Below are 25604 nucleotides of genomic sequence, written 5' to 3' on the forward strand. Positions count from 1 at the left end.
AAAAACGTAATTCTAAAATAATTAAGGAATTTTGAGTCTTTAGGTGGATCATTCAGGATCTTCATCTATGTACAGTAGAGCAATAAGCAGCTACGGAGATCATCTTACTGTCTATAGTTAATTATGTTTCACAAGACTGCAGTGGTTGTTTTGGAACAAAAAAAGCACAAAAATGCTACCTTAAAGTTTTAAAACCTTGTGTTTGGAACTGGCCTATATGAGGTTCTCAAACATTTGAGACATTTGTGTTCCAAATGAATTCCAGAGGCTCTTAATTTGATCAGTATGGGCAAATTGGACTTTTATCTCATCTTTAAAGCCTGAAATGCATGTACTGTTGCTTAAAAACATTCTTGTAAACAGGTTTTAATAAAGATTTTCTCTAAATACATCCTAAAGCAAGCCCTCCCTAGACCTCTAACCTGGTTTGAAAGCTTGATAGTTAGGCCTACTCCACTAACAAAACCAATCTCGAACCTTTATAAGGTACTTAACACCCCCATCTCTGCACCAAAACTGGCGTTTGTGGGTCTATGGGAACGGGATTTGGGTTGCTCCTTTACGCCTAAAGAATGTTCTAGATTACTTGTGACACCTCACGTTGCCTCAAGATGTGTTAGAATTCTGGAAAATGGGTACAAGATCCTCACTAGGTGGTAAAACTGACATCACTAGCAGATACGACCAAGCAAATACAGATATTTGCTGGCGTTGCAGGGGAGAAAGAGGCTCCTTTTAGCATGTGTGGTGGCTGTGCCCACCGATTCAAAAATAGTGGAGTGAGATTTTTAACAAAGGTAACGAGGTGTGCAAAACGAAAATGTCTCTGTCTCCCCAATTGGCCTTGTTGGGCTTTTATGCCCAATGTCCTGGGAAGATGGTACCTCCTCTTTTTAAAATACTTCTATCTAGCGCCCATCTTCTAATACCCAGATTCTGGGTCAAGCCGGAGCTCCCTTCCCTGGAGCAAAGGATAGGGAAAGTTGACAATATCTATAGGTTTGAAGACATAGAAGCTTGGGAAATCGCAATTATTCTAAATTCAGAGTTACTTGGGAAAATTGGGAACATTTTAGGAATTTTAAGTGTTTGAAACACTGACCCATTATGATCATATCCTTTCACACTGCTGTAACCATATCTCAATATAATGTGAGACATTCACTGTATACATTTGTTAACTTTTATGTTGATTATGAATGCTGGTATTAAAAAAGTAATAATAATAATAATTTGATGTATGATACAAAGCTTTCTAATAAAGCAATTTTGAAAGAAAAAAATAATAATAAAGATTTTCAACCATTTGATTTCTGCAGCTTCAGTGTTTCACAGTACATAGCAAAGTGCAAAATGCCATTCACAGTCAAACCGTCACTCACTGTGTGATGGCAATATCTCCAGCCACTTCTATGTTCCCCTGGAAGATCATGTAAGCTCAATTAAGTTCAAAGTTGATCAACTTTATTCAATCACAATTGAGCTTAACTGATTGCTCAGAAGGAGATAGGAACGACTGGAGATTAAACCAACAGACAAGCTCTCTGATTTGACTGTTTTGTAAGCATTCTGCAGCTAAAAATTAAATGATTGATTTTTTTTTTTTATAAAACCCAATTACAAAAATGATTTGTAGCAGAAAAGGCATACCATTCAGTAAAAAAAAAAAAAACCTCTAAAGGTGCCCAATGTGTTTAGTGAGGTGGTCAAGTGCAATTCCCACAGGGCAGATTGCACTTTGTGGTAGTATGTAATTTCAGGTTGTTGTGGAGATAAAGTAGATGAATAGCTGGGACCCTTTCTGATTACAGGTAGGGCCTCAGAAGTGAACTGCTGATAAAACAGAAATCTGCAGTAATTTGGATTTTCAACCATTTCTGACAAACTGTGTGAGGCTCCTCAGATTTTTGTAAAAACTGTATAAACAGGAAACAATAGGTGACTTCTTGTAACATCATATGATCAGAAGGAGAAAGATGATGTATTCCTTTTGAGGGCATTATGCATTATTTATCTGTGCCCTGCTCACAATATTACTTAAGTGGATGAACACACAGCTGGATGTCACCACAACTACAATGGAACATCTTCACCTTTTGTGAAGGAAGGAACCTAGACATACAGTGTAACCCTTTCATCAGCGATTTGCCTTTCATCACACCACTGAAATGTTGTATGTCTGCATTATATTATGAAAAGTACAGTATGTACTTTCACTAGGTTTTCCAACATGCTTGGAAGTCTAAATAGAGCTGGATTAGCAGCAATTAAGTAAACTCAAGTCAACTCAAAACTTCCAGTTACAAAAAGTATCACTGTAAAAAAAATCTAAACATCATTATATATTTCCATATATTAGGAAAGATCTTGGAGTAGATTACTCTGAAGGTGGGCCGATCTATGGGATAATATACAGGGCAATGATTGGGAATGAACACACCAAGAAGAACTTGTTAGAATTGAATGAAACTTTATATCTGTAAACATAATGATGGTATATGTACTGTAAGTGGTTACAATATTAGAACCAAAGAATAAGTTTATTGGGGAAAACTGGACAATTGAAAGGAGATTGATAGGCAGTTGGGAGGTATATAGGTTCTGTATGGTATCCTGTGGCACATTTGTCAAGAGATATTGTAGCTGGGCCTGTAGATCCCACACACTCATAGGTTGCCAAAGCTGGCATCCCAGCCGTGCCCATAAATGCTCAATTGGAGATAAATCTTGCAGGCCAAGAAAGTGTTGCAATTTAGCGGAGACATTCCTGGAAACCCTTCCTGTGTATTTGGGTGACAATTATCATGCTGAAAATGCTAGTTGGAAGCCCTGCCATGTGAGGCAACATGTGGTGGCAGAATGTCCTGCACATATTGCTTAGCAGTTTGTTTTCCTTGTATCACTACCAGAGGAGATGGCTCCACAGATCAACCCAGCAGCAGTTGGGGCAGTGTGTCGCTCCACAGTGAAGGCAGGTTTAAAGGGCTCCACACAAAGCCTCCATACTGAAACCTGACCGTTGTCGCTTCCCAAATAGAACCTGGATTACTCACTAGAGTAATACTAGAGATCCTAACAGCTAGTTCAGAATGGCCTAGATGGCAGGCAATTCGTTGAAATGACCATCCTTCTTCTCTCAGTCCAATGATGCACCCTTCTCAAAGTTTGTGTACTAGGCAAAAATTCTTTCAGTGCATTGTAGAGGCTTGTCTATCAGTCAACAAGTTCTCACCAAAAGGTAGACTCCCCAAAAGTAGCCTCTGAGAGCCTTTTTATAGGGCAGAGGGGGTAGCACTTGTATGCCCTCTTGTGGTATAATACCCAGTGTCTAATCAGACCACACACCACACCTGTAATCATTTAAATTCATGCTGAGTTTTGCAGCAATCCAGCATTTCTATCTGGGTGCGTCTTTGTTTGTCAATGAGTGTACATGCAGCAATCATCCCCTCTGTATGAGGATAAATGATCTCTGCTATGACCATTCATCCCCATATGGATTCATTGTTTGCTGGCAGCACATCTCTGTTTACAAAGGGCAATGAGCTGCCGATAAATTATTATTTTATGTGTCGCATTAACGATTGGGTCACCAGACAAACAAGAGCTTTATTGTATTTTCAGATGATCAGCGGCACATTTACATGGGCTAATTATCCGGAATGAGTGTTTGCAGGAAAATGTGTTTGCGTTAATTGGCCCGATCCTCGGCCGTTGTAAAAAAGCCTTTAGTTATGAAATAATTGGTGAGAGAATGAGAACTAATAGCCGCTGAATATAGAGGCTGAAAAGCCACATCATGACCGATAAATCAATCCAACCACAAAGTAGTTGAGATAATTTGGTACGTATGACCATTTGCCATACTACAGTTTCTAAGAAGTTTTCATTTGGCACTTAGATGCATAAAAGATCAAGAAGTCACTAATGATAAAAAAGGTGCAAGCTTCGAATTCAAAGCATGAAAAGGCAATCGTGTAGGCCTACAAGACAAGAAATCATAAGAGCTTTGCTTTCAGTGAAATGTGTCTGGCATAGGTAGACCATTGATATTGCTTTTTTGCTATGATTTGTATTGCAACACTAGTCAAGTAATGCAATACCCCCTCCTGTTGTTGTGTGTATATACGGGAAAAGTAAAATGCCATAGTTTAATAAAAATATAATGGAGGATGCACGTCAGGATCAATATGCTGTCTCTGTTCTTTTTTAACACAATTTATTTATAAAGGCGTCTTGTAAATAAAGCATCAGGATCAGAATCTGCTTGTTCGGCCTCCTCTGGAGAGAGCTAATTGCCACTGATCTTTTTAAAGGCAGCTTTGCATTGCTGAAACTTCAGTTTGGTTTAAGTAGTAGAAGGCTTTGGCTGATGTTCCTAATACTGATGATACACCGAGTAAAGAAAAGTGTCTCCTAGTGTCCTATATGTCAAGAAGAAATGATGTGGTGCTTATTGCTTGTAAGAAACTGGTCAAATTAAATTGGTTTTCCAGGATCAAACTTTTATCTCCCCAAAGGGTCCCCCATATCGAGCTATTCCCTGTGGTCAAATAACTAATCCTGCAGCGCTCATCTCCCCCTGTGATGCAGTTCTGCGTACTGGTGGCATGTCCTAGAGCAGGCATCTCAAACTCCCGTCCCTCCAGCTGTTGTAAAACTACAACTCCCACAATGCCCTGCTGTAGGCTGATACCTGTAGGCTGTCCGGGCATGCTGGGAGTTGTAGTTTTGCAACAGCTGGAGGGCCGCAAGTTTGAGATGCCTGTCCTAGAGGCTGATAATCGCTGCTCAGTACATGAGATGTCACGATTGACATGCTGTTTTGGGGGTGGTATAAGGCTACTTTTACATCTGCGTTTTTGCTGGATGTGTCATGGTTCAGGAAAACCGATTCTGTCCTGATAATACAACCGGCTGCATCCGTTATGAACAGATCCGGTTGTATTATCTCTAAAATGGCCACGACGGGTCCGTCACTAAAACCATTGTAAGTCAATGGGGGACGGATTTGTTTTCTTTTTTGTCTCAGAAAATGCATCCGTCATCATTGTGAGTCATGACAGATCCACCTTGCGCCGCACCACATCACGGACAGAAAAACACTGCTCGCAGCGTTACACAACCAAATGCAACAGAATGATCAGCAGACAGGGGCATAGCTATAGGGGTGCAGAGGTAGCAGTCGCTATCAGGCCCAGGAGCCTGAGGGGGCCCAAAGAGCCTTGGGCCACATAAGAAGACACAGGTATTTACAGAAAGTACATGCAGGTCAAATAACATCTTTGGCTTAAAGGGAAGGGGTTAGGTCAAGAATTTGGCATGGGGGGGGGTTCGTTTCAATTTTTGCCTCAGGCAGCACGAAGGCTATGTGCACCCCTGCCCCTGGCTACAAAAAACTGAGCGATGGGGGCCCAAGCTGAACTCTTGCACCATGAGCCTTTAGCTACGTTCCTGTCAGCCAAGATGACCTAGCTGATCAGCAGAGTTGATCAGAGACGAGAACCCAAAACAATTTGATATGGATGGCCTATCCTGAGGATGAACCACCCGTTTTCTGAAACTGGAAAGCCATTTAAGCAGAAGTTAGGAGGCAGTGGCTGCTTCCTGTGTAGTTATATTGAAGAAAAAATGGACACTGTCAACTACCAGCAGTAATAATTAAGAGCAACTTTATGTGTTTTTATGTTTTCCTTGAAGACGTTTTGCTAGGCGTCTGATAGGCTTTCTCAATTAGAAAGCCATGCTAATGATATACCATGACCTGGATGGATGAGAACCTTCTCAGGCGACTCTGTCAACTCTCTCACTGCAAATACTGATTTGTCTCTTTCGTGCATGCTAGTAATGGTTTACAGTGTCTCCAAATGTGGTCAGAGTGAGAATTATGATTAGATTGGGATCAGATTATAAAACCTCAGATACAGTACCTGTGTTCTTGCCTCAAAATGCGCAATTTTGATGCATTTAATACAAGTCCTGCTATTTACTGAAAAGATAAACTGCTATATGTGGTGATAATTGTCCATTCTATCTTCTAAAGCTAATCCTAATACATTCAGAACTAGATTAGTTTGAAAAATGAAGCCTCTTGGTCATTTCCTGTTGGATATGATTTGTCAATCTGTTTTCATATTGTGGCTTATTCCCCATGATCACCAATGATTACTGTTTCTGTGGGATTTAATCAAGTTTCTGTCATTTCAGGGCAATCCTTACATGTGCAACAATGAATGTGATGTCAGCACAAAAGAGCTCGCCCATCCTCCTGAACTCATGTTTGATGCTGAAGGCAGAAATCCCAGCACTTTTTGGCAGTCTGTGACATGGAAGAACTATCCCACCCCCCTACAGATCAATATAACATTGTCTTGGAACAAGACCATTGAGCTTACCCAAAACATAGCAATTACCTTTGAGTCTGGAAGACCTGAGAAGATGATCTTAGAAAAATCTCTGGATTATGGTGTAACATGGCAACCCTACCAGTTTTATGCTGCTGATTGCCTGGATGCTTTTAGAATGGAGCCTAAATCAGTGAAAGACTTGACTGCAAATACCGTCTTAGACATTATATGCACAGAAGAATATTCCACAAGTTATGCAGCACATGCTAAAGTGATGTATTTTGAAATAAAAGATCGGTTTGCAATATTTGCTGGACCACGCCTTCATAATATGGCTTCACTCTACAGTCAACTGGACACCACCAAAAACTTACGGGATTTCTTCACGGTGACTGATTTAAGGATAAGACTTCTTAAGCCGGCTACAGGAGCCACTTTTGTTGATGAAAGAAATTTAGGAAGATACTTCTATGCTATATCAGATATCAAGATATATGGCAGGTAAGAATATAGTATGTGACATTTAATGAGTGCGGCATACAGGTTTGTTCTGCACAAGCAGTGTTACCATGAAAAAAAAGATATGCATTGGTCCCCTTGGGTGATGGACCCTGCACCTTTCTATAAGAGCTCTAAGAACAGCCGAGCAAGTGTGCAGGCACGAAGTCGTAATTTCACCACAGATGGAGCCACGGAGGTTGCTGATCCTGTCAAGGAACGTCTTCCTTGGCTATTCCAAGTCACTTTTATATTATGTCATACACACACTTTTCATTACATTAAGGCTACATTCACATGACCGTATGTGTTTTGCGGTCCGCAAATTGCGAATCTGCCCAAAAAAGGATGATGTCCATGTGGCATACGTTTTTTTTTTGCAGATCCATTGTAACAATGCCTATCTTTGTCCACAAAACGGACAATAATAGGACATGTTCTATTTTTTTTTTGCGGAGCTGCGGAACAGACATACGGATGCGGAAAGCATACAGTGTGCTGTCCGCATTTTTTGATGGGTCTGCAGCCTATCCGCCAAAAAAAACTGAATGGACAAAGAAACAAAATATGTTTGTGTGAATGTAGCCTAAGGGTGGGTTCACATCAGGAATAAAAACTTTAGTCTCCAATTGCTATTCCTACTATGAGAGCAGCTGGTCTCCGGCGTAGTGAGTCCAATTCACACCAAGGTCCAATTAATAGTCATAATAAAGACTGCGCAGCTTCGGATAGATACAGATCCCACCAAATTGTAGTAGATAGACAATTGTACCTCCTATATTGGAAAGGACAGAATGGCCAAGAATAGTGAAGTACTGCTAGCACTTTATGTCAAACCAGTATTTATTATACTTACAAGATACCATAAAACATAGACATATAAAATGTATAATCTGTCTCCCGTCACTCACCCGACTCGGGTTTCGCCTCCACTTTGCCAGGGGCTTATGCCATTCTGTCCTTTCCAATATAGGAGGTGCAGACGAGAGTTATTTTGAAGTCCACGCTTGACATAACAGTGATTGACTATACCGAGACAGTTGTCTATCTTCTACAATTTGGTCGGATCTGTATCTATCTGGAGCTGCGCGGTCTTTATGACTATTAATTGGGTTCACATCAGGTTTTATGCCTCCATTTGACATATAAGTTAGAAAAAAAAATGGTACCAAAAAGCAGCACACCACCTTCTTGTATCCTGCAGTGTCTGGTAAAAAAAAAATATATACTTTCTTTTTTTTTTTTTTACAATGGAACTCTATAGTGACTGGATGCCATTATTTGGAATCAGTCTGAGGCATCTGTTTAACATATACATTTTTTTTCTATGTTTTAAACGGATGGGAAAACATGATGTGAACCCAGCCTAAGGGCTCATGTACACGACCATATGTATTTTGCGGTCAGCAAAACACAGATCCGTAAAAAAAAAATGACATCCATGTGACGTCCGTGTTACATAGTTTTTTTTTTTTTTTTGCGGATCTATTGTAACAATGCCTGTTCTTGTCTGCAAAACAGACAAGAATAGGACATGTTCTATATTTTTTTCAGAACAGACATGTGGACATACGGGCTTGGAATGCACACAGTCATTTATGGTTGTTTTCAAGCCCCATTGAAGTGAATGGTTAAGCATACAGACCTGTGAAAACAAATGGAATAGAAACGGGAAAAAAATGTGTTTGTGTGCATGAGCCCTAACTGTAGTCATTCAAAGTTTGCATAATAGACATTTGTAACACGGTACCTCAAAGTAATCCGGCAGGAAAGTATTTATGTGGCATGAAATTATTACGTTTTTTATAGCTATCATGAGTTCCTACCCCTTCAGTAGCTCTTTACCCTTCCTATGGTCCTTCACGCCATTACGAGAATTTCGGCTAATCTGAAAACTGGCTATGATTTTGGATTCATAAATCCAATGTACAACATGCTGCTACAGTATGTGTATCTGAGATAGTGTTATTCATTGCTTAAGCCTAAAACACTCTGCTTGGTGGATATAACTTCTTTCCATACAGTATCCCGGACAGGTAAGAGAATAAACACAAGCAATGTATCCTCATGTCTCCTGAGTGCATGATCCTGCCAAGCAAGGATTAACAGCTTATCTAGGTATGCTCTGTGGATGGATTCAGGACCTGAACAAAATGTTTCATGCCGAACACTAAAAATGCTGTCTTTCCCATCAGGGTGGAATTAAATTCTGGAGAGCCTTTTTTTTTTTTTTTGCAACGGGGGACTGGACAGATAACAAGGATTAGCTGCTATGATACCAGAGGCTGGAAACAGCCCATTAGATATATGAGCTATCAAAATTAGCCCTTTCGCTGCCAGATGAGCAACACATTGCAGAATTATGAAATCGTACTTTAGTCATCAATCGGCTTAGGTAGGATAATGAAATTAGCGAGTTAATTGCATGGAAAATGAAAATAATGTTCAGTTAAACGGGAATTGAGTTAAATGTGTGAAATTTCCAAAATGAATATATCAGTATAAATGATGGAACAGTGCCCCAATAGGCACAATAAATACCAATTATTGTAATATTATAGCATCAAGAGCCAGACATGATAAATAATACAGAAAAGGCTGCTGAAAATAATTTCTGGAGCGGAAGCAAAAATGAAGAAGTACACACTGTAATGTCCTTTCTGCCCCCTTCCCTAAAAGGAGCTTTGTGTTGGTGGTAGTTAAACGGGTTGTTCGGGTTCAGAGCTGAACCCAGACATATCCCCATTTTCTCCATAGAGTAAGCTTCTGCCTAGAATTGTTGCCAGTGACATCACCGGCACTGATGGGTGGGCTTTAGCAATGCCCTAGACGTCACCGGGCTCACTGCTAGGTGGAAGCCTTCGCCTAGCTTACCCTATGGAGAGCCCGAAACGTCATCAGATCTTCATAAAAACTCAGAGCTGGGCAAAGAAGAGCATCGCCTGGTTGAAAATGGGGATATGTCTGTGTTCAGCTATGAACCCGGACGACCCCTTTAAAATTAACAATATATATATATAAAGAAGGATGTTTCACGATCACTCAAAAACGCCACCATCGATTTCAAAGAAACTTGGTATACACATCCCTTGCTACATGAAAATAAATCCTGTGGGGGTCACCGCTCTCTAGGACGTACCGTTCCTTAGATATTCCCAAAAATGACCTGCATTAGCCAATACAAGCCTGCAAGTCCTTCTCTTCATATCCCAACTGCCATACACAAGGTCACATGTCCCTAATCAGCCAATAGAAGCTTGCAGGCTCTTAATCTCCACATACACACAGTTTTGCTCCAGGTTTCCATAACAACCCAGCCATTTATCTTCACTGCTGTAGGTCAGCTTTATTCTAGGGCTACACGACGACATGTGTCGTGCGGTAATAAGTCGCACAACACATAGGGCACAACTACACTGCTACATATGTCGCATGACAATTTTTATAATGATAGTCTATGGTGCTGCACTGCGACATGTGACATGCTGCAACTGCGACAGTCGCAGAAAAATCCATCTGCGATGGATTTGTTGCGACAATCGCAGTCGCAGCATGTAACATGTTGCAGTGCGACAACATAGCCTATTATTATAAAAATTGTTGAGACAAAATGTTGCCCTACACATGTAGTCGTGTGGCCCTAGCAATAAAGGGGCAGGGCACTGTGGAGGTCACTGTTAAAGGGGCAGGCACTGTGGAGGTCACTGTTAAAGAGGCAGGCACTGTGGAGGTCACTGTTAAAGAGGCGTTCGCTGTGGATGTTATTGTTAAGGGGGCAGGCCGCTGTGGAAATCACTGTTAAAGGGGCGGACACTGTGGAGGTCACTGTTAAGGGGGCAGGGCCACTATTGAAGGGGCAACTGCTGTGGAGGTCAAAGTTAAGGGGATGGGCTGCTGTGGAGGTCCCATTTTAAAGTGGCAGGGCATTGTGGGGGGTCACTGTTAAGGGGTAGGGGACTGTGGAGTTCACTGGTAAAGGGGCGGAGTGCTGTAGAGGTCACTGTTATGGGGGATACTGTCGATATCTTTTAACGACACATACAAACATTAAATGAAATAGATGAAATATACTCATGCGAAGCCGGGTCCTTCTGATAGTATGTATGTGTGTGTGTGTGTGTGTGTGTGTGTGTATGTACAGCATGTATGTCCGCTATAGGAATCCGCACCATCGCATTTACAATCACAATTTTTGGCACACAGGTACATCAGGTGTCCGGAAAGATTTTAGACGGTCTCAGCTCTCTAGCACGTACAGTTCCTGAGATATTCCCAAAAAATGCATTAGCCACTAGAATCCTGGTCACATGACTCTTATCAGCCAATAGAAGCTCGTAGGTCCTTAGTCCCCACATACACACAGTTTTACACCAGGTTTCCATAACAATCCAGCCATTTTTCTTCACTGCTGTAGGTCAGCTTTAAAGGGGCAGGGCACTGTGGATGACACTGTTAAGAGAATGGAGTGCTGTGGAGGTCACAGTTCAGGGGGCAGGACTTAAAAACCCCACCCTCAGGTCCCACTAAGCCATGCCCCCCGACCCAGTTAGGCCACGCCCCTCCCACTTCTGTCAGCTGCCGGGGTGAGATTAAATTAAATAGATTAAATAGATTAAATATACCTGTGCAAAGCCGGATCCTTCTGCTAATATATATATATATATATATATATATGTTTGCTTATTCACATTCTTAGATCAAAATTCCAAGGAGTCCAATATCTAAGTATAAGTAAGCCCAATATTAACTGTTAAACAGACTGAAATGCGTGGATTAGAATCTGGTAAGCCTTTTCCTTTCCCTTGGTAATAATATATCAGGTCTGGTTTAAGAGCTAGCAGTTAATAAAAGGACAGGGAAGTGTTACTAGACACATTACGTTATGGCACTTGGTGTAATTAAATGCTGAGACAAGATGGCTCTCACATGTGTGGAAGGTCAACAAGCACTTTATTTAGAAAGAGCATACAATAGAAGGAAATGTGTTACATGATTTCAGCTCAGTGTCATATGTGTTTCCATGTTACAAAAAAAAAAATTGGGATAAATGTACAAAGACTGGTACATACAAATGGTGACATTAATTGGTCTTTCCCTTGATTTTTTAGGGAACAGTTTTTTGCTCAGGTGTCATTTTTACCTGAGACTAGCAAAATTTAAACAATGCTTTGAGTAGCTATTCACCTTTAGCAAAGTTACTAAGATAAGACAAATTACAAAATTAAAGGGGTTTTAAGAGATTTTTATACTGATGACCTATCTACTAGAACTAGATAGGTCATCACTATCTGATCGTGGAGGTGTGACACCCGTGACCCCCGCCGATCAGCTGTTCCGCGGTCTTCCCTCTGCTTTTTTTTAGGCCGAGTGATTGCACGTTCTTCGATAACGTAGCCTAGGTGCAGCTGTAATACCAAGCACATCCACTATACAATGTATGGCGCTGTGCTCACAGGAGTGCCGCTGCCTTCTCAAAACAGCTAATTCAGTCGTGGTCCATGTGGATAGGTTATAAGTAAAAAAAATCTCAGAAAACACTTTTAAATAAAATTCAGAAATCAAATGTTACATGGCTATCTCTTTTTAACAAAGCTAGAACCAGCACTTTACCTCGCATGGATCCAGAGAATTCCCTATTAATTTCTTCTCTTGCTCTGCTAGATTTATTTTAAGCAGGCTGCTCAGGGGTGTGTCCATTCTCAGGAAGCATGTCCTTTCTGCTGCAGCTCTCTCCCTGTAACCAGCACAGCTTCTGATAGTGGGTTCGGCTGGTGGTATTTGAGGATGTGCTTTGACCCTATAAAAGTATTAGATTTTTCATGGGACAACGCCTTTAAAAGAAATGCATCTCCTAGTTTTAAAACCAGATATTGAAACATATTCAATTCTTCTCGTCTGTTTTCATATTCTGATTTTAGGTTTCTTTATTTTCTATACATGATTATGGCAGCTGTTATCTTGCCTAAGCTGCTGTAAACAGGATTTTACAGATATGTGTTACAGGGGCCACATGGACCATAGGCATAATGGATCAGAGATGACTTTTATGAGGTCAACGTGCAGAAAGGACACTGTGCAGGGAGGAAGACTACAGTAGATAAACTGTGAATTCACCTAAGGCCTCATGCAAATGACCGTATTTTGTTTCCGTGTCTGTTCCGTTATTTTTGCGGATAGGATGCGGACCCATTCAGGGTGTGCTGTCGCATGAGTATGCCAGTTCCAAGGATAGGCATTATTACAATGGATCCGCAAAAAAATGGATCCGCAAAAAATTGATGCCATACAGAACGTCATCCATTTTTATTGCGGATCCGCAATTTGCGGACCGCAGAAAACACATGCGGTCGTCTGCACGAGGCCTAAAGTGAATGGTGGAACCTGTGTTATCGGTACAGATGTGTTATCTTTCATTGTAATCCTGCCTGACACGATTGCAAATTCCAATGCAAAGAATCAAAGTAGCATTTTAGGAACAAAAAGGAATTATTTGGTGTGCGTTTTTGTGAACAAGACAATTTTAAACAATGTTGGTGAAAAACTGGAACTTGAGGACAATTGTCATAAATTGTTAAAGACACAACAATTTTAAACAATGTAAATCTAAAAGAATAAAAATAATTCCATTTGTTGGGGGTACTTGGCCAGAGTCCAATGCAATGTACATTAGGCATCAGGCACAGAACCTTGATACATGGATTTTTTTGGAAGATAATTTGCATTACATTACTTTTGTGAAAAAAAGATAAATTATTGGCACTTGGACATAGTCCAATCAAATGTACATTAGATCAGATACCTAACACTGATAAACAGATATTTTGGAAGACAATTTTCATTATTATTATTATTATTTTTAGAAAAAAAAGAATTTGGACACAGTCCAGTACAATAACGGGCAGCACTCTGGAGACAAATGGCTGTGTAGGACCACCTGACCACTCACACCACCTGAGCTTGCCCTAAGTCTGACACAGCTTTTCAACCTGCGCCAACAGAGTTCACTATTACAGTATGCAGCGTGTCAGGTTACGTACACTAGCCTATGCTAAATAGAAATTTTGTAAGAAAAATGTTAAAAGTTGTTTCGAAAAAAAATGGGCAATTGGACACAGTCTTTAGCCAAAATATATGCTGCTGGTGATGCTGGCAAAAATACTTATTTGCACACTTATAAACTAAAGAAGTTTTTCAATAAGACGCCCCCTGGGTGCAACCAAAATATACAGTACACTCGTGTTGACACAATAAAAATGCTTATTGCATGCATATAAACTGTAGAAAAATTGCAGGCTTTTGGGAAAAACAGCTGGCTTCTGCACATGAAAATAAATACTGTACTGTTTCTGTAAGGATCTGTAGGAAGCAGTGCAGAACCCTGTACTGTATACATGTGACACACAACACTAACTAACCCGATCCTTTCCCTAATGATAAAACCTGACTTTCTACCGAGTAATTCAATTTACCTAACTAAATATACCTTCTCCGAAATCCCCTGAAGATGCCCAAAATGGCTTGCTTGTGTGTCTAACTGGTGTCTGTCAGAGACCTTGCAGACACATCCTATCACATCAGTTACTGAGCTCAGAATGGCATCTGTGCTTCAGGCTGATTGCAAAACGTTTTGGGCAAGCCCACTGGCGAAGGCCCTGCCAGGGGTCATGTTATCCTCAGTCTTCAGCTTCTCTGCCATGTTTCCCTCATTAGTGTACTGAATTTTAAATATAAAATGGTGGACACGATTTTGCACAATTCATCCAAAATGAATCACCAAAACTTTTGATTCCTTTTGACAAACAGTTGTTGTGCAATCTGTGATGAATCCAATTAGTTTAGAATAAATTTGCTTATCTATAATGTGGACTTAACTGAGAGGTGGACCCATCCATTAACTGAAGTGGAAAGCAACAGATCAACAATGGTGGACTGAGCCCATCCTTGTGTTAGGGTACCACCAGTCAAGGTTGCAACGCCGCCACTCTTCGGTCAGGTAGCACAGCCTTTTGGGCTACACTGCACCCTAATTATTTAAGCTAATGAGGACAGCACTGTTTAGACAGTCTGCATCATTAATGGATCGATGGCAACTCCATGTATCCGAATTTGGATGGAGATTTAGTTATATCAATGGCTGTCACACAATATTATATCTCCCTGCAGTTGCTAGCGATAACTCCAGAGTTCACCAGGACAGCTTCTTTACAAAAGCTTTCTTCATGAGGATCATAGGAACACAGCTAGTAGCTACTGCAATAAGCAATCTTCTAGGTCAACTTTAAAATTTGTCCTTTTACAAATATTTTGACACATTCATACACCTAGCTTCATTTAAAGCACAGGAAAGCTTCATACTGCTCTGTAATCCAGATCTACAGTATATAATAAGGGTACATTTTCTCCAGACTAGTCAGTGTCTACTCATTCACAGCCATGGTGTGTATGTCAAACTTGGGATATTACAGAGCTCCATCTTGATGTCATGTTTTACTTCCAAGGCCTACAGAACATGCCTACATTTGTATGTTCCCTAGGTTCTCCACACATCTAACTACTACCTTCATGTTCCTCTCAGTCTGTACGTGCACTCACATTGTCAAGCACTTTCTGCTACCTGTTGGGCACATTAACCCATGTATTGATGGAAAGACATGCACCCCAAACATTGAACATGAGTGACCATATGCTGCACAAAGAAATTCGAGGAAATGTGATGTCACTTTCATGTGTGGATTATTGTTTGGAGAATGAAAGGATAAAATGTAATTGAACCAGGTTGTGAGCAAATTATTCCCAGCATCACTATTATATCAGTGAATTGACATTTAGCCTACTTTAGCCTTTATTTTGTGCGTATTACCAGCATATTCTGTACTACTTTTCCTTTAGTATGCAGTGCCTATCAAAAACAAAGTAAAGAGATACTAGTAAAATGTCACTTAGATCATGATACACGGCACAACCCAATGCTGTTGACCGTAATGAAAGTTAAAGGTGGTACATTAGGCATTGCCTCATTCCAGACTTGTTGTGTACAGCACAACATATGGCGTTTGGATCATCATTTCGGATTTACAGCATTATGAACGGATTACTCTTCAAAGCTGCTTGTTTTCCCTGATGAGATTTAAGTACCACTATTTGTGGCTATTGTTCCTCATAATTCCTAAAATAAAATGATCAAGATCATTAAAAAAGGGCTTATCTTCTTAAGAGATTCGCACTTCATCTCATTCCCCTAGAGCCTATTAAACAGAGTACCACCATCCTATTGCTTTTGCATTTGGCTAATCTCTTCTGCAAGTAGGCAAGTAGAGAGTTATTAAAATATAATTATTTCTCGTGTGCAAGGAGCATTGTATCCTGTGAATGTTGGTGTGCAGACACATCATAAAATGATATAAAAGCTATACTAAAATATAAAATCTGCCTACAAGAGATTAAATCCTTTAAGCATCTGGTTTACTAGATGTATTTTTACACATTATACCTTATTTGCTGGCACTTGCTAGTAGTAAGTATTCCTATACAGCAGAAGTCTCATATTTTTTATTTCAGTAACTGGTCATGCAGCTCTATAGTGTAGTGGTTAACATTCTGGGCTGTAATGTAGAAGGTTGTGCGTTCGAATCCCGTCAGAAATAGAGGCTAAAATAAATGTATATATTTTATATATTTTTTAGTAATTGTAAACAATGTGTATTTACTAATATATATACAGTACAGACCAAAAGTTTGGACACACCTTCTCATTCAAAGAGTTTTCTTTATTTTCATGACTATGAAAATTGTAGATTCACACTGAAGGCATCAAAACTATGAATTAACACATGTGGAATTATATACATAACAAAAAAGTGTGAAACAACTGAAAATATGTCATATTCTAGGTTCTTCAAAGTAGCTACCTTTTGCTTTGATTATTGCTTTGCACACTCTTGGCATTCTCTTAATGAGCTTCAAGAGGTAGTCACCTGAAATGGTCTTCCAACAGTCTTGAAGGAGTTCCCAGAGATGCTTAGCACTTGTTGGCCCTTTTGCCTTCACTCTGCAGTCCAGCTCACCCCAAACCATCTCGATTGGGTTCAGGTCCGGTGACTGTGGAGGCCAGGTCATCTGGCGCAGCACCCCATCACTCTCCTTCATGGTCAAATAGCCCTTACACAGCCTGGAGGTGTGTTTGGGGTCATTGTCCTGTTGAAAAATAAATGATGGTGTCACGGAAGGTGTACAGAAAACTAGAAGACACAAAAAGAAGATCTGACTGACTGGATCCAAAACTAAGGAACCAAAGGGATAGCCCTGCAACAGACCTGGCTCTCTCCCCAACTGCTCAGCCTATGCAAAAATCTCAATGGTAGATGATCGCATATCCTCGTTCCTCGACTGTATAACACCTGAACACCCTATAATAGTGAGGGGACACAACCACCAGATCCCTACACTTGATACGGAGGGAGTCAGGGTCACCTGAGATCCAGCAAACAGGAAAATACAAATGAATGAACAAAACTTATCTGTAGAAGACTCAGTAGTAGCATCCAACATGCACACACTCCAGGAAGTTGTATAAACCGCAAAGTGATGCAGTATGGGAAGGGATTTAAAGGGATGCAATTAGTGCAACTACATGACAGCTGAGAGAGGCTAACGAGATGAGAAAATGAAAGCAAAAAAAAAGGAACCTCAAGGAGGAGGTTCTGAAGGACATCTGTCAGAGCTTCTCAGATGTCTGGTGGTGACAGATGGTCCAACTAAACGCAAACCGGATGGAATAGCATGCCGCTGCAAGATGCTGTGGTAGCCATGCTGGTTCAGTATGCCTTCAATTTTGAATAAATCCCCAACAGTATCACCACCAAAGCACCCCCACACCATCACACCTCCACCTTCATGCTTCACGGTGGGAACCAGGCATGTAGAGTCCATCCGTTCACCTTTTCTGCGTCGCACAAAAACACGGTGGTTGGAACCAAAGATCTCAAATTTGGACTCATCAGACCAAAGCACAGATTTCCACTGGTCTAATGTCCATTCCTTGTGTTCTTTAGCCCAAACAAGTCTATTCTGCTTGTTGCCTGTCCTTAGCAGTGGTTTCCTAGCAGATATTCTACCATGAAGGCCTGATTCACACAGTCTTCTCTTAACAGTTGTTCTAGAGATGTGTCTGCTGCTAGAACTCTGTGTGGCATTGACCTGGTCTCTGAGATGCTGTTAACCTGCGATTTCTGAGGCTGGTGACTCGGATGAACTTATCCTCCGCAGCAGAGGTGACTCTTGGTCCTACTTTCCTGGGGCGGTCTGCATGTGATCCAGTTTCTTTGTAGCGCTTGATGGTTTTTGTGACTGCACTTGGGGACACTTAAAGTAATGATGGCCACTTGTTTTTCTTGCCATAATACAAATTCTAACAGTCTATTCAGTAGGACTATCAGCTGTGTATCCACCTGACTTCTCCACAACGCAACTGATGGTCCCAACCTCATTTATAAGGCAAGAAATCCCACTTATTAAACCTGACAGGGCACACCTGTGAAGTGAAAACCATTTCAGGTGACTACCTCTTGAAGCTCATCAAGAGAATGCCAAGAGTGTGCAAAGCAGTAATCAAAGCAAAAGGTGGCTACTTTGAAGAACCCAGAATATGACATATTTTCAGTTGTTTCACACTTTTTTGTTATGTACATAATTCCACATGTGTTAATTCATAGTTGTGATGCCTTCAGTGTGAATCTACAATTTTCATAGTCATGAAAATAAAGAAAACTCTTTGAATGAGAAGGTGTGTCCAAACTTTTGGTCTGTACTGTATATACACACACTTTATTGCTATATACTATATATACTATTACTATAAATATGTAATATATTTACTGTACAATGTATAATTGCCACCTCCTCTATGGTACATATGTATCTGAAAGGACTAATAAACATAGCCCTTCTAAACTCTGCATGATAGAAGTAAAATATTATATTGTTTCAGGTCTGTTTAGGGTAAATCAGCCATCAGAGTCAAATTGGTCCAAATAAATTCGGTCTGAATTGAAACTACTACAATTGTCCTAAAAAGTTGTATACAGCATTCTGAGGTCTCTTAGGTCTTTAACGAGACCCTTTCAAGCTCTCAAGTGCCAAGACAACATTAGTAATGTCAGCGGACAGTGTATATATGGCTATGGGTAAATGGTCCAAAAAGAATCCCTTTTTGGTGGAAGATGTCTTCTTCTCTTTCTTCTGAACTGTAAAAAAGCAGCCACCATTTTGAGTGATTCTTGCGCTATGAATCCCAAATTTAGATTAGTTGGAAAAAGAAGTTTTTGAGAAATTCGTAACCAATTTGATTTCTTTAAAATCTATTTGCTCATCTTTAATCTACTGCTTGACTCCCAAACGTGTCTGTCCTTAAATGTGTTAATATGGATTTCATTAAAGTCTAGGACAGCAGCTGCCTGTATCATGTCTGAAGGGTAATTTATGTGCGTCTTTCAAGACTCCAGAGTAAGAAATGCAACAGAACATATTTATCCTGGATGTAACCTTGGTCCGGCAGTTTACAATACGTACTGTAGCAGTGTTCTCTTTTCTTCCTCTAAAAGTCCTTAAATGCAAGAAAAAAAAAACATTCATTAACCAGGCTAGAATATATTGACCTACAAAGGAAATCTATATGTAGGATGAAAATATTTTACTGCAGGAAAATTTAACCACAATCTGTGGTCACCAAAAATCCAGTACAGAAATAGCTGAAAAATAATATGTGAGAATAACATAGTGTCTAGCTATGGATTTCATATCCCGGTGGAAAGGTAGCATGGAGATCTAACAGCAGTTTGTTAGAATAGCTATCCTCTGCTTCAAACGAGGACAGAACAATGTGAAGTTAGGATCTGAAGCTTTGAACAGAATAAAGCAGAACCGGGAATTCAGCTGCAACAGAAAAGCCAAAAGCTTTAAAAAAAATCTCGGCAAAAATACGTGACAAGGTTATCAAGTCACGTGTTCTCTTTAGCGCTGTGTTAACTATTTCCTATCTTATCTTGGCAGCCTACTATTGCTTTGTTTTCTTCTTTGGCAGGTTTTAAAACTAATTAATCAATGTTTTAAAATGTTCAGTAAATTAAAGACTATTTGTGAGGGGCCACAACTATTTACTATTGAACTAAAAAGAGACTTGGAAGTCCCTGCTTCTGCCATGTATACAGATATATGCAATTTCAAATATGCATATATTTAAAATTCTGCGTATATACCGTACTTTTCTTATATCATGCAGTTGACCCTATCTGCAGCAGATTGGTAGCGCCCATGTATCAGTCCTGTGTAATGTATCCATGGCCTTATTGAAACATGACATCAGTCATGTAACACTCGTATCATATAATTCCTGCCATCCAGCATGCAACAGTGTTACATGCCATACAAGCACTGGGTCAGCACACAGGACACCTTCATGTGATAAGTAAATTGGACTTGTTTTACCGTGAATTCTGAGATCCGGAATAACATACGCTTACACAGGCTAGGTGAATTAAAAAGTTTAATAAGTGTCATTAAATACATAAAAATTAAATGGACAAACAGCAACACTCTTGTTGACTATCCAAGCAGTGCACAGGCAACCCACAGGCCACAGTTGCCATTCAGTTGTGGTTGGATACAAGAGATGAAGTCTTCTGACATTCTTCCTTACAGATGTTCCATAGGAGCTTAACCTGTTGGGGACACAGGGCGTACAGGTCCTGTACGCCCTGTGTATTCCCGATCACCTCTGCGCGGCGGGCTCGGAACAGAGTGCCTGCTGAAATCATTCAGCAGGCACTCTGTGACAATGCCAAGGGGGGTCCTCAATTCAGACCTGCTGTTTCCGGGTTATTCGGGTCTCTGGTGACCCGATAACCCGGAATAGGATGGTGATCGGTGGTGTGATAATACACCACCAATCACCATCCTTAGATCCTGAGAGGTGATGGTGACATCACCTCTCAGGATCGCTTCCGATTGGCTGCACGAACTGGCGGGGCGGTTGACTTCCCCCAGCTCTGCCTCCTCCTCTACACTGCATCCTGGAGCATTGAGAGAGGAGCCTCGTGGAGCCCAGCACCCTCAGCACCCCTCCTCTGTGCCCAGCGCCCCCCATCTGAGCCCCCACAGGTACCCAGGGACAGCTGAGATTAGGTAGGGAAATTAGGGAGATTTTAGGGGGGAAAAAAAGTTTGATGTGTCTGGGGTCCACAGCACACTCAGCTGTGTGACCCTGGACCCCCCAGGGGTGCTGCAGCTTGCCCCCTCACACACATTTTTTGGGGCGCAAGCACTTTTTCTTTTTCCTTTTTTTTCTTTTTGTGCAAGCGCTGACTGTGGCTGGCACTCTTAGCTTCGGACCGCTGATCAGCTAGTCTGAATCTTTTTTTTTACTTTTTTGGGGATTTTTTTATTTATTTTAAAAAAAATTCTGTTAGGTTTAGGGTAAGTACGCGATCACCCATGCCCTGACACACTCGCACACTAAATAAAGTTTTCCACACACACAAACACACACGCACACACACTCCCCTATTGGCCCACCAGATGTTTTCGGCCGAGGAGACATATGCCCTGCTTGCCTCCGACTCTGAGAGCCCCAGTGAGGATGAGGATGACCCCACTTTCCTCTTGTCATCCGCTTCCTCCTCATCATCTAGTGATGATGATGAGCCCCCAAGACGGCGGAGATGCTGCCAAGCAAAGCAAGGGGACCCCCATGCCAGGGACCCTGTGGCCCATACTAGTACGGAAAACACTTGTACTAGTTTTCCGGCCCACCAGATAAGTCCACCTGAGCCCCCTACCGGTGAACTTGCATGGTGTACCCCAGAGGATGGTTTTATTGGCACTATTTTGGGGGTGCATATGACTTTTTGACTGTCCTGAGTGTATCTATGTATTGCTCAACTATAAGCGTATTTATTAACCTGGATCCCACCACTGCCACCATGTGTTTTACCATGAATTCTGATAACTGAGACTAAGATACGCTTACACAGGCTAGGTGAATTTAAAAATTCACCAACTGTGATTAAATACATAAAAGATAAAACAGACAAACAACTTACAGTACAGTCATAGTAAAAAACAATCACTCTGACCTGTGTTCACTGAGTAGCCTCCTGTATACACAAAAATGTATACCTTTTAACCCTCTAAGATGCTTTCCAATTTGCAGTACGCATGTCCCTGAGTTAATCACTCACAAATGCAGCCTTCACAGCGCAATTGAGCTATTGTATATGCTGACTAGCTAAACTAAGTAACTACATTCCAGATATATCATCACATTCAAAGGACAAAGTTACGTTAACAAATAATAAGAAATTATTAAACCATTAAACAAACCTTGCAACTCAGGCTAATAGTGTTACAATACCTACATTACTGTGTGTATTAACATGGTTGCCTGTCTCTAGGTGATTTGTAAAAATGACTGCCTGTCTCTAGGTGATGTTGTCATGTTGTTAATAAAGTTTAGTGTTATAAAACAAGATAGATGAACAGTACATTCAAAAAATGTTCAACACCTGAATACCTCTTTTAGTGTCTAGTTCAGTAATATTAAGAGGACAAGTCAAATCAAATTGCATATTTGGTGGAACCCTTCTTTTCTCAAAACTTAAATTTGGGCATACTGGAAGTACAACAATGTTCTCCAATATTGTAATTCTCTAGGGAATCTGAGTTCAATATGCAGACATTGAAGTAGGTGGTTACTGCTAGTCAGGTCAGTTATAAAAACTGTCAAAGAAAAAAGAAAAATGAGATAAGACTACTTTACCCTGACTCAGCAGTGGAAAAAGAACAGCCCATCCCATCAGACCAGAGACAACTGCTGTGACCCAGTGGATCACTGCTATGGAGTTAGTATTGTGGATTCATTGCCAAAGTACCAAAACTGTTACAGTATTCTTTTTCTTGTAAACTGAGAATCCCAAGTGGTTGTGTTTAGGAAGCAAACAATAAAAAATGTCAGATCTTTAGCTATTTCCTAGGCAGATGGGTTGGCGCCACCTCCTTGGTCTTTGCTGGGAAGGCCTATATATAGTAAGTATGAGCATGTGTAAGCTGCTGTTAACTAGGTCTAGTCCAGGGAACCTTCATCCCTGAGACTGAAAGCTGCCAGTGAAGCAACTGAACTGGGAGACTAACCCCAAGGGAAAGAGAACAAATCATTTTTGGATTGAGACATTAAGGTAAATGCAGATTTATGGCAAATGCCTTACTACGGCACATTATATACCCACCACATTTCTGAGATGAACTGGCCATTGGTTTTAAGGACTATAACCCATAGATTTTACAATTTAGAAGGTGTTAATGGGAAAAGATTGCACATCTGTGACTCTGGAGTTAGTTTGGGACAATTGCAAAGTATATCTAGAAAGATACTCAGGGAGGACTACTACCATCATTGACACTCTGTATACAACTTCTGGGAGAATATTGCTGTGGTAAATACCTTAGAACTGTGGCTACTGCTTGTGTATGTGCTACAACCCCAATCATCTACTCTGTAAAGAGTGACTTTATTGCAACCAATCAGGCCTGGTCATTGCTATCCATTTGACCACCACCAGGCAGGAGCCCCTTAAAGTCTAGGGTATGCCCTAAGGAAAGAAAGGGTGCATCCTCCTATATGCAAAAGAGATTAGCCACTGTGAGGACTGCAACCACTCATGTTGCCACCGACACCACTCCCATCTTCTCCAGCTCTTGTAGCCACTGCACCTCCCCTGCAGCCAAGCATGCTGGACAACAAACACAGTACAACTTAAAAAAGATCAATCATATAGATGTACAATAGTAAAAACACAGTACAGAGGGTACACTAACTATCAGTTACAGTCAATCTGTATCGCAATAAAGTAAGCAGTAAGCAAATAAAAGCAGAATAAGTACAATGGTGTAATCCACCTTAACTGGCACCAGAAAAAGACCAGCATTAGTTTCAAGTAAGGTGACCTTTTAGTATGGAGGCTGTATGTGCATGGTCAGACTGGACACAGAGATTAGAACACCTGAGACCCACAGATATCATTGGAGTGTGACATGTTCTTAACAACTCCATAGATATTTTTTTTCTAATTATTTTATTGCATTTTATAACATATGTATATTTATATATATATATATATATATATATATCCATAACAAAAGGTCAGGCAGCACTCCTTAATATGCAGCTGAAGCTGTAGCGGTGCCCGCAGTGATCCCTCGATCCAGGACCAGCAATATAACACAGAAAAAACTGCGGCACTCCTTGAAGTAGAAAAATGTGCAATTTATTCACACATGTCAGCAGAGACAACGTTTCGGTTCTCTCCCAGAACCTTTTTCAAGTCAAGTGCACTTGGCTTGAGAAGGATCCTGGAAGGGGGATCGAAACGTTGCCTATTTTGTGTCACATGTGTGAATAAAGACACTGCGTTTTTTTACAAGAAGAGTGCTGCATTGAATTTTCATATATATATATATATATATATATATATATATATATATATATATATTATAAAAAGAGAAAAAAATAGGAAAAAAAAAACATACAGCTTCCAGCCCCAACTCTCCCAAATCTAAGGAAGGTAATAGAAGAAAAACATGTCCATCTATTGAGATCTACAACCTTTTCTTGTGGTGCACATAAATTACCATCTATAAAATGTTTGGCCTTTCTCTTTACTATGCTTGCACATTTGCATAATCTTAGACAATTAAATGGATCTAGTTTTATGAACCATAAATAGGAGTGACCTAGCATTCAGAGAAATACTTTAGTATTACATAAAAATTTAACCCTGTCACAAATATTTTATGTACCATCCCCTTTAGTAAGTAGACAAGGAAAGACATTTTGCTTTTCTCCACTGTTATCTTTATATAATTACTACTTCTAAAAAACAAAGGACAACATTGCCATTTTTAGTAAAAAAAATAAAATGCAGCCAAGCATGCCACAAGGAGAGTAACTAACTTGAGGAGAGCCAACCAGAAAACTTTTTATGGGACTCCAATCGTTACTTAAAACGAGTTTTCAAAAAAAGTTGCATAGCTGTACTTCTTTCTATAATTATAACTGTGAAGAATAGGTCTTTTTGTGCTTCTCTAATTATTCCCCTCTTCAGCTGAATAGCTAGACGCATTTCTCTCAGAAGCAGGGAACATCACCCAATTATTGTATCACATTACAATCTCAGCTAGCTCTGCCACACCCTCTCTACCATCTTCTATGTATCTGTCACTAGGGACGGATATTGACTGACAGGCAGTGGACTGCAAATCAGGTGGTAGTAAGACCCCTGGTGGCCATAACTTTGCAGCTTTTTTTCAAGTGGGTGTAGGAATATTTTTTTTAAATAAAGGGATTTATAAATTTGCTATTTACACCATTCTCTATTAAATTAAATGAAAGTACAGCGACTCTAAGTTCTTTTCTAATAAATGATTAACTTCCAAGATCCTGAACCATTTAAAGGGGTTCTCCAGGCTTGTGGACACCGAGGTTTTCCACAGCCTAATGGCGGTGGCCATTTCTCGTTACTTAGTCCCCAGCCGCCACAATTTTTTCCGATGTGCCATCCCTGCCTTACACCAGCATGTGTCCCCTAACACCACCCGTGCCCTGACCAACGCAGTTATTGGGAAGGTCCCCTTAATAACTGACACATGGACAAGTGCTTGTGGCCAGGGATGCTACATTTCCCTGACAACACACTGAGTGAAAGTTGTGTC

General features: G+C 40.5%; 1 protein-coding gene across 1 annotated transcript in view; it reads left to right on the top strand.

Moving 5' to 3' along the window:
- The window catches only part of NTNG1 (netrin G1), a 320710-nt gene that overhangs the window by 101795 nt on the left and 193311 nt on the right, over nt 1–25604 (top strand). The window contains exon 2 of the mRNA XM_044302426.1: nt 6208–6848. Coding sequence (XP_044158361.1) covers nt 6208–6848 — 641 coding nt within the window. The remainder of the gene's footprint in view (nt 1–6207; nt 6849–25604) is intronic.

The sequence above is a fragment of the Bufo gargarizans genome, chromosome 7 (genome assembly GCF_014858855.1).
Source record: "Bufo gargarizans isolate SCDJY-AF-19 chromosome 7, ASM1485885v1, whole genome shotgun sequence".
Classification (NCBI taxonomy): Eukaryota; Metazoa; Chordata; class Amphibia; order Anura; family Bufonidae; genus Bufo; species Bufo gargarizans.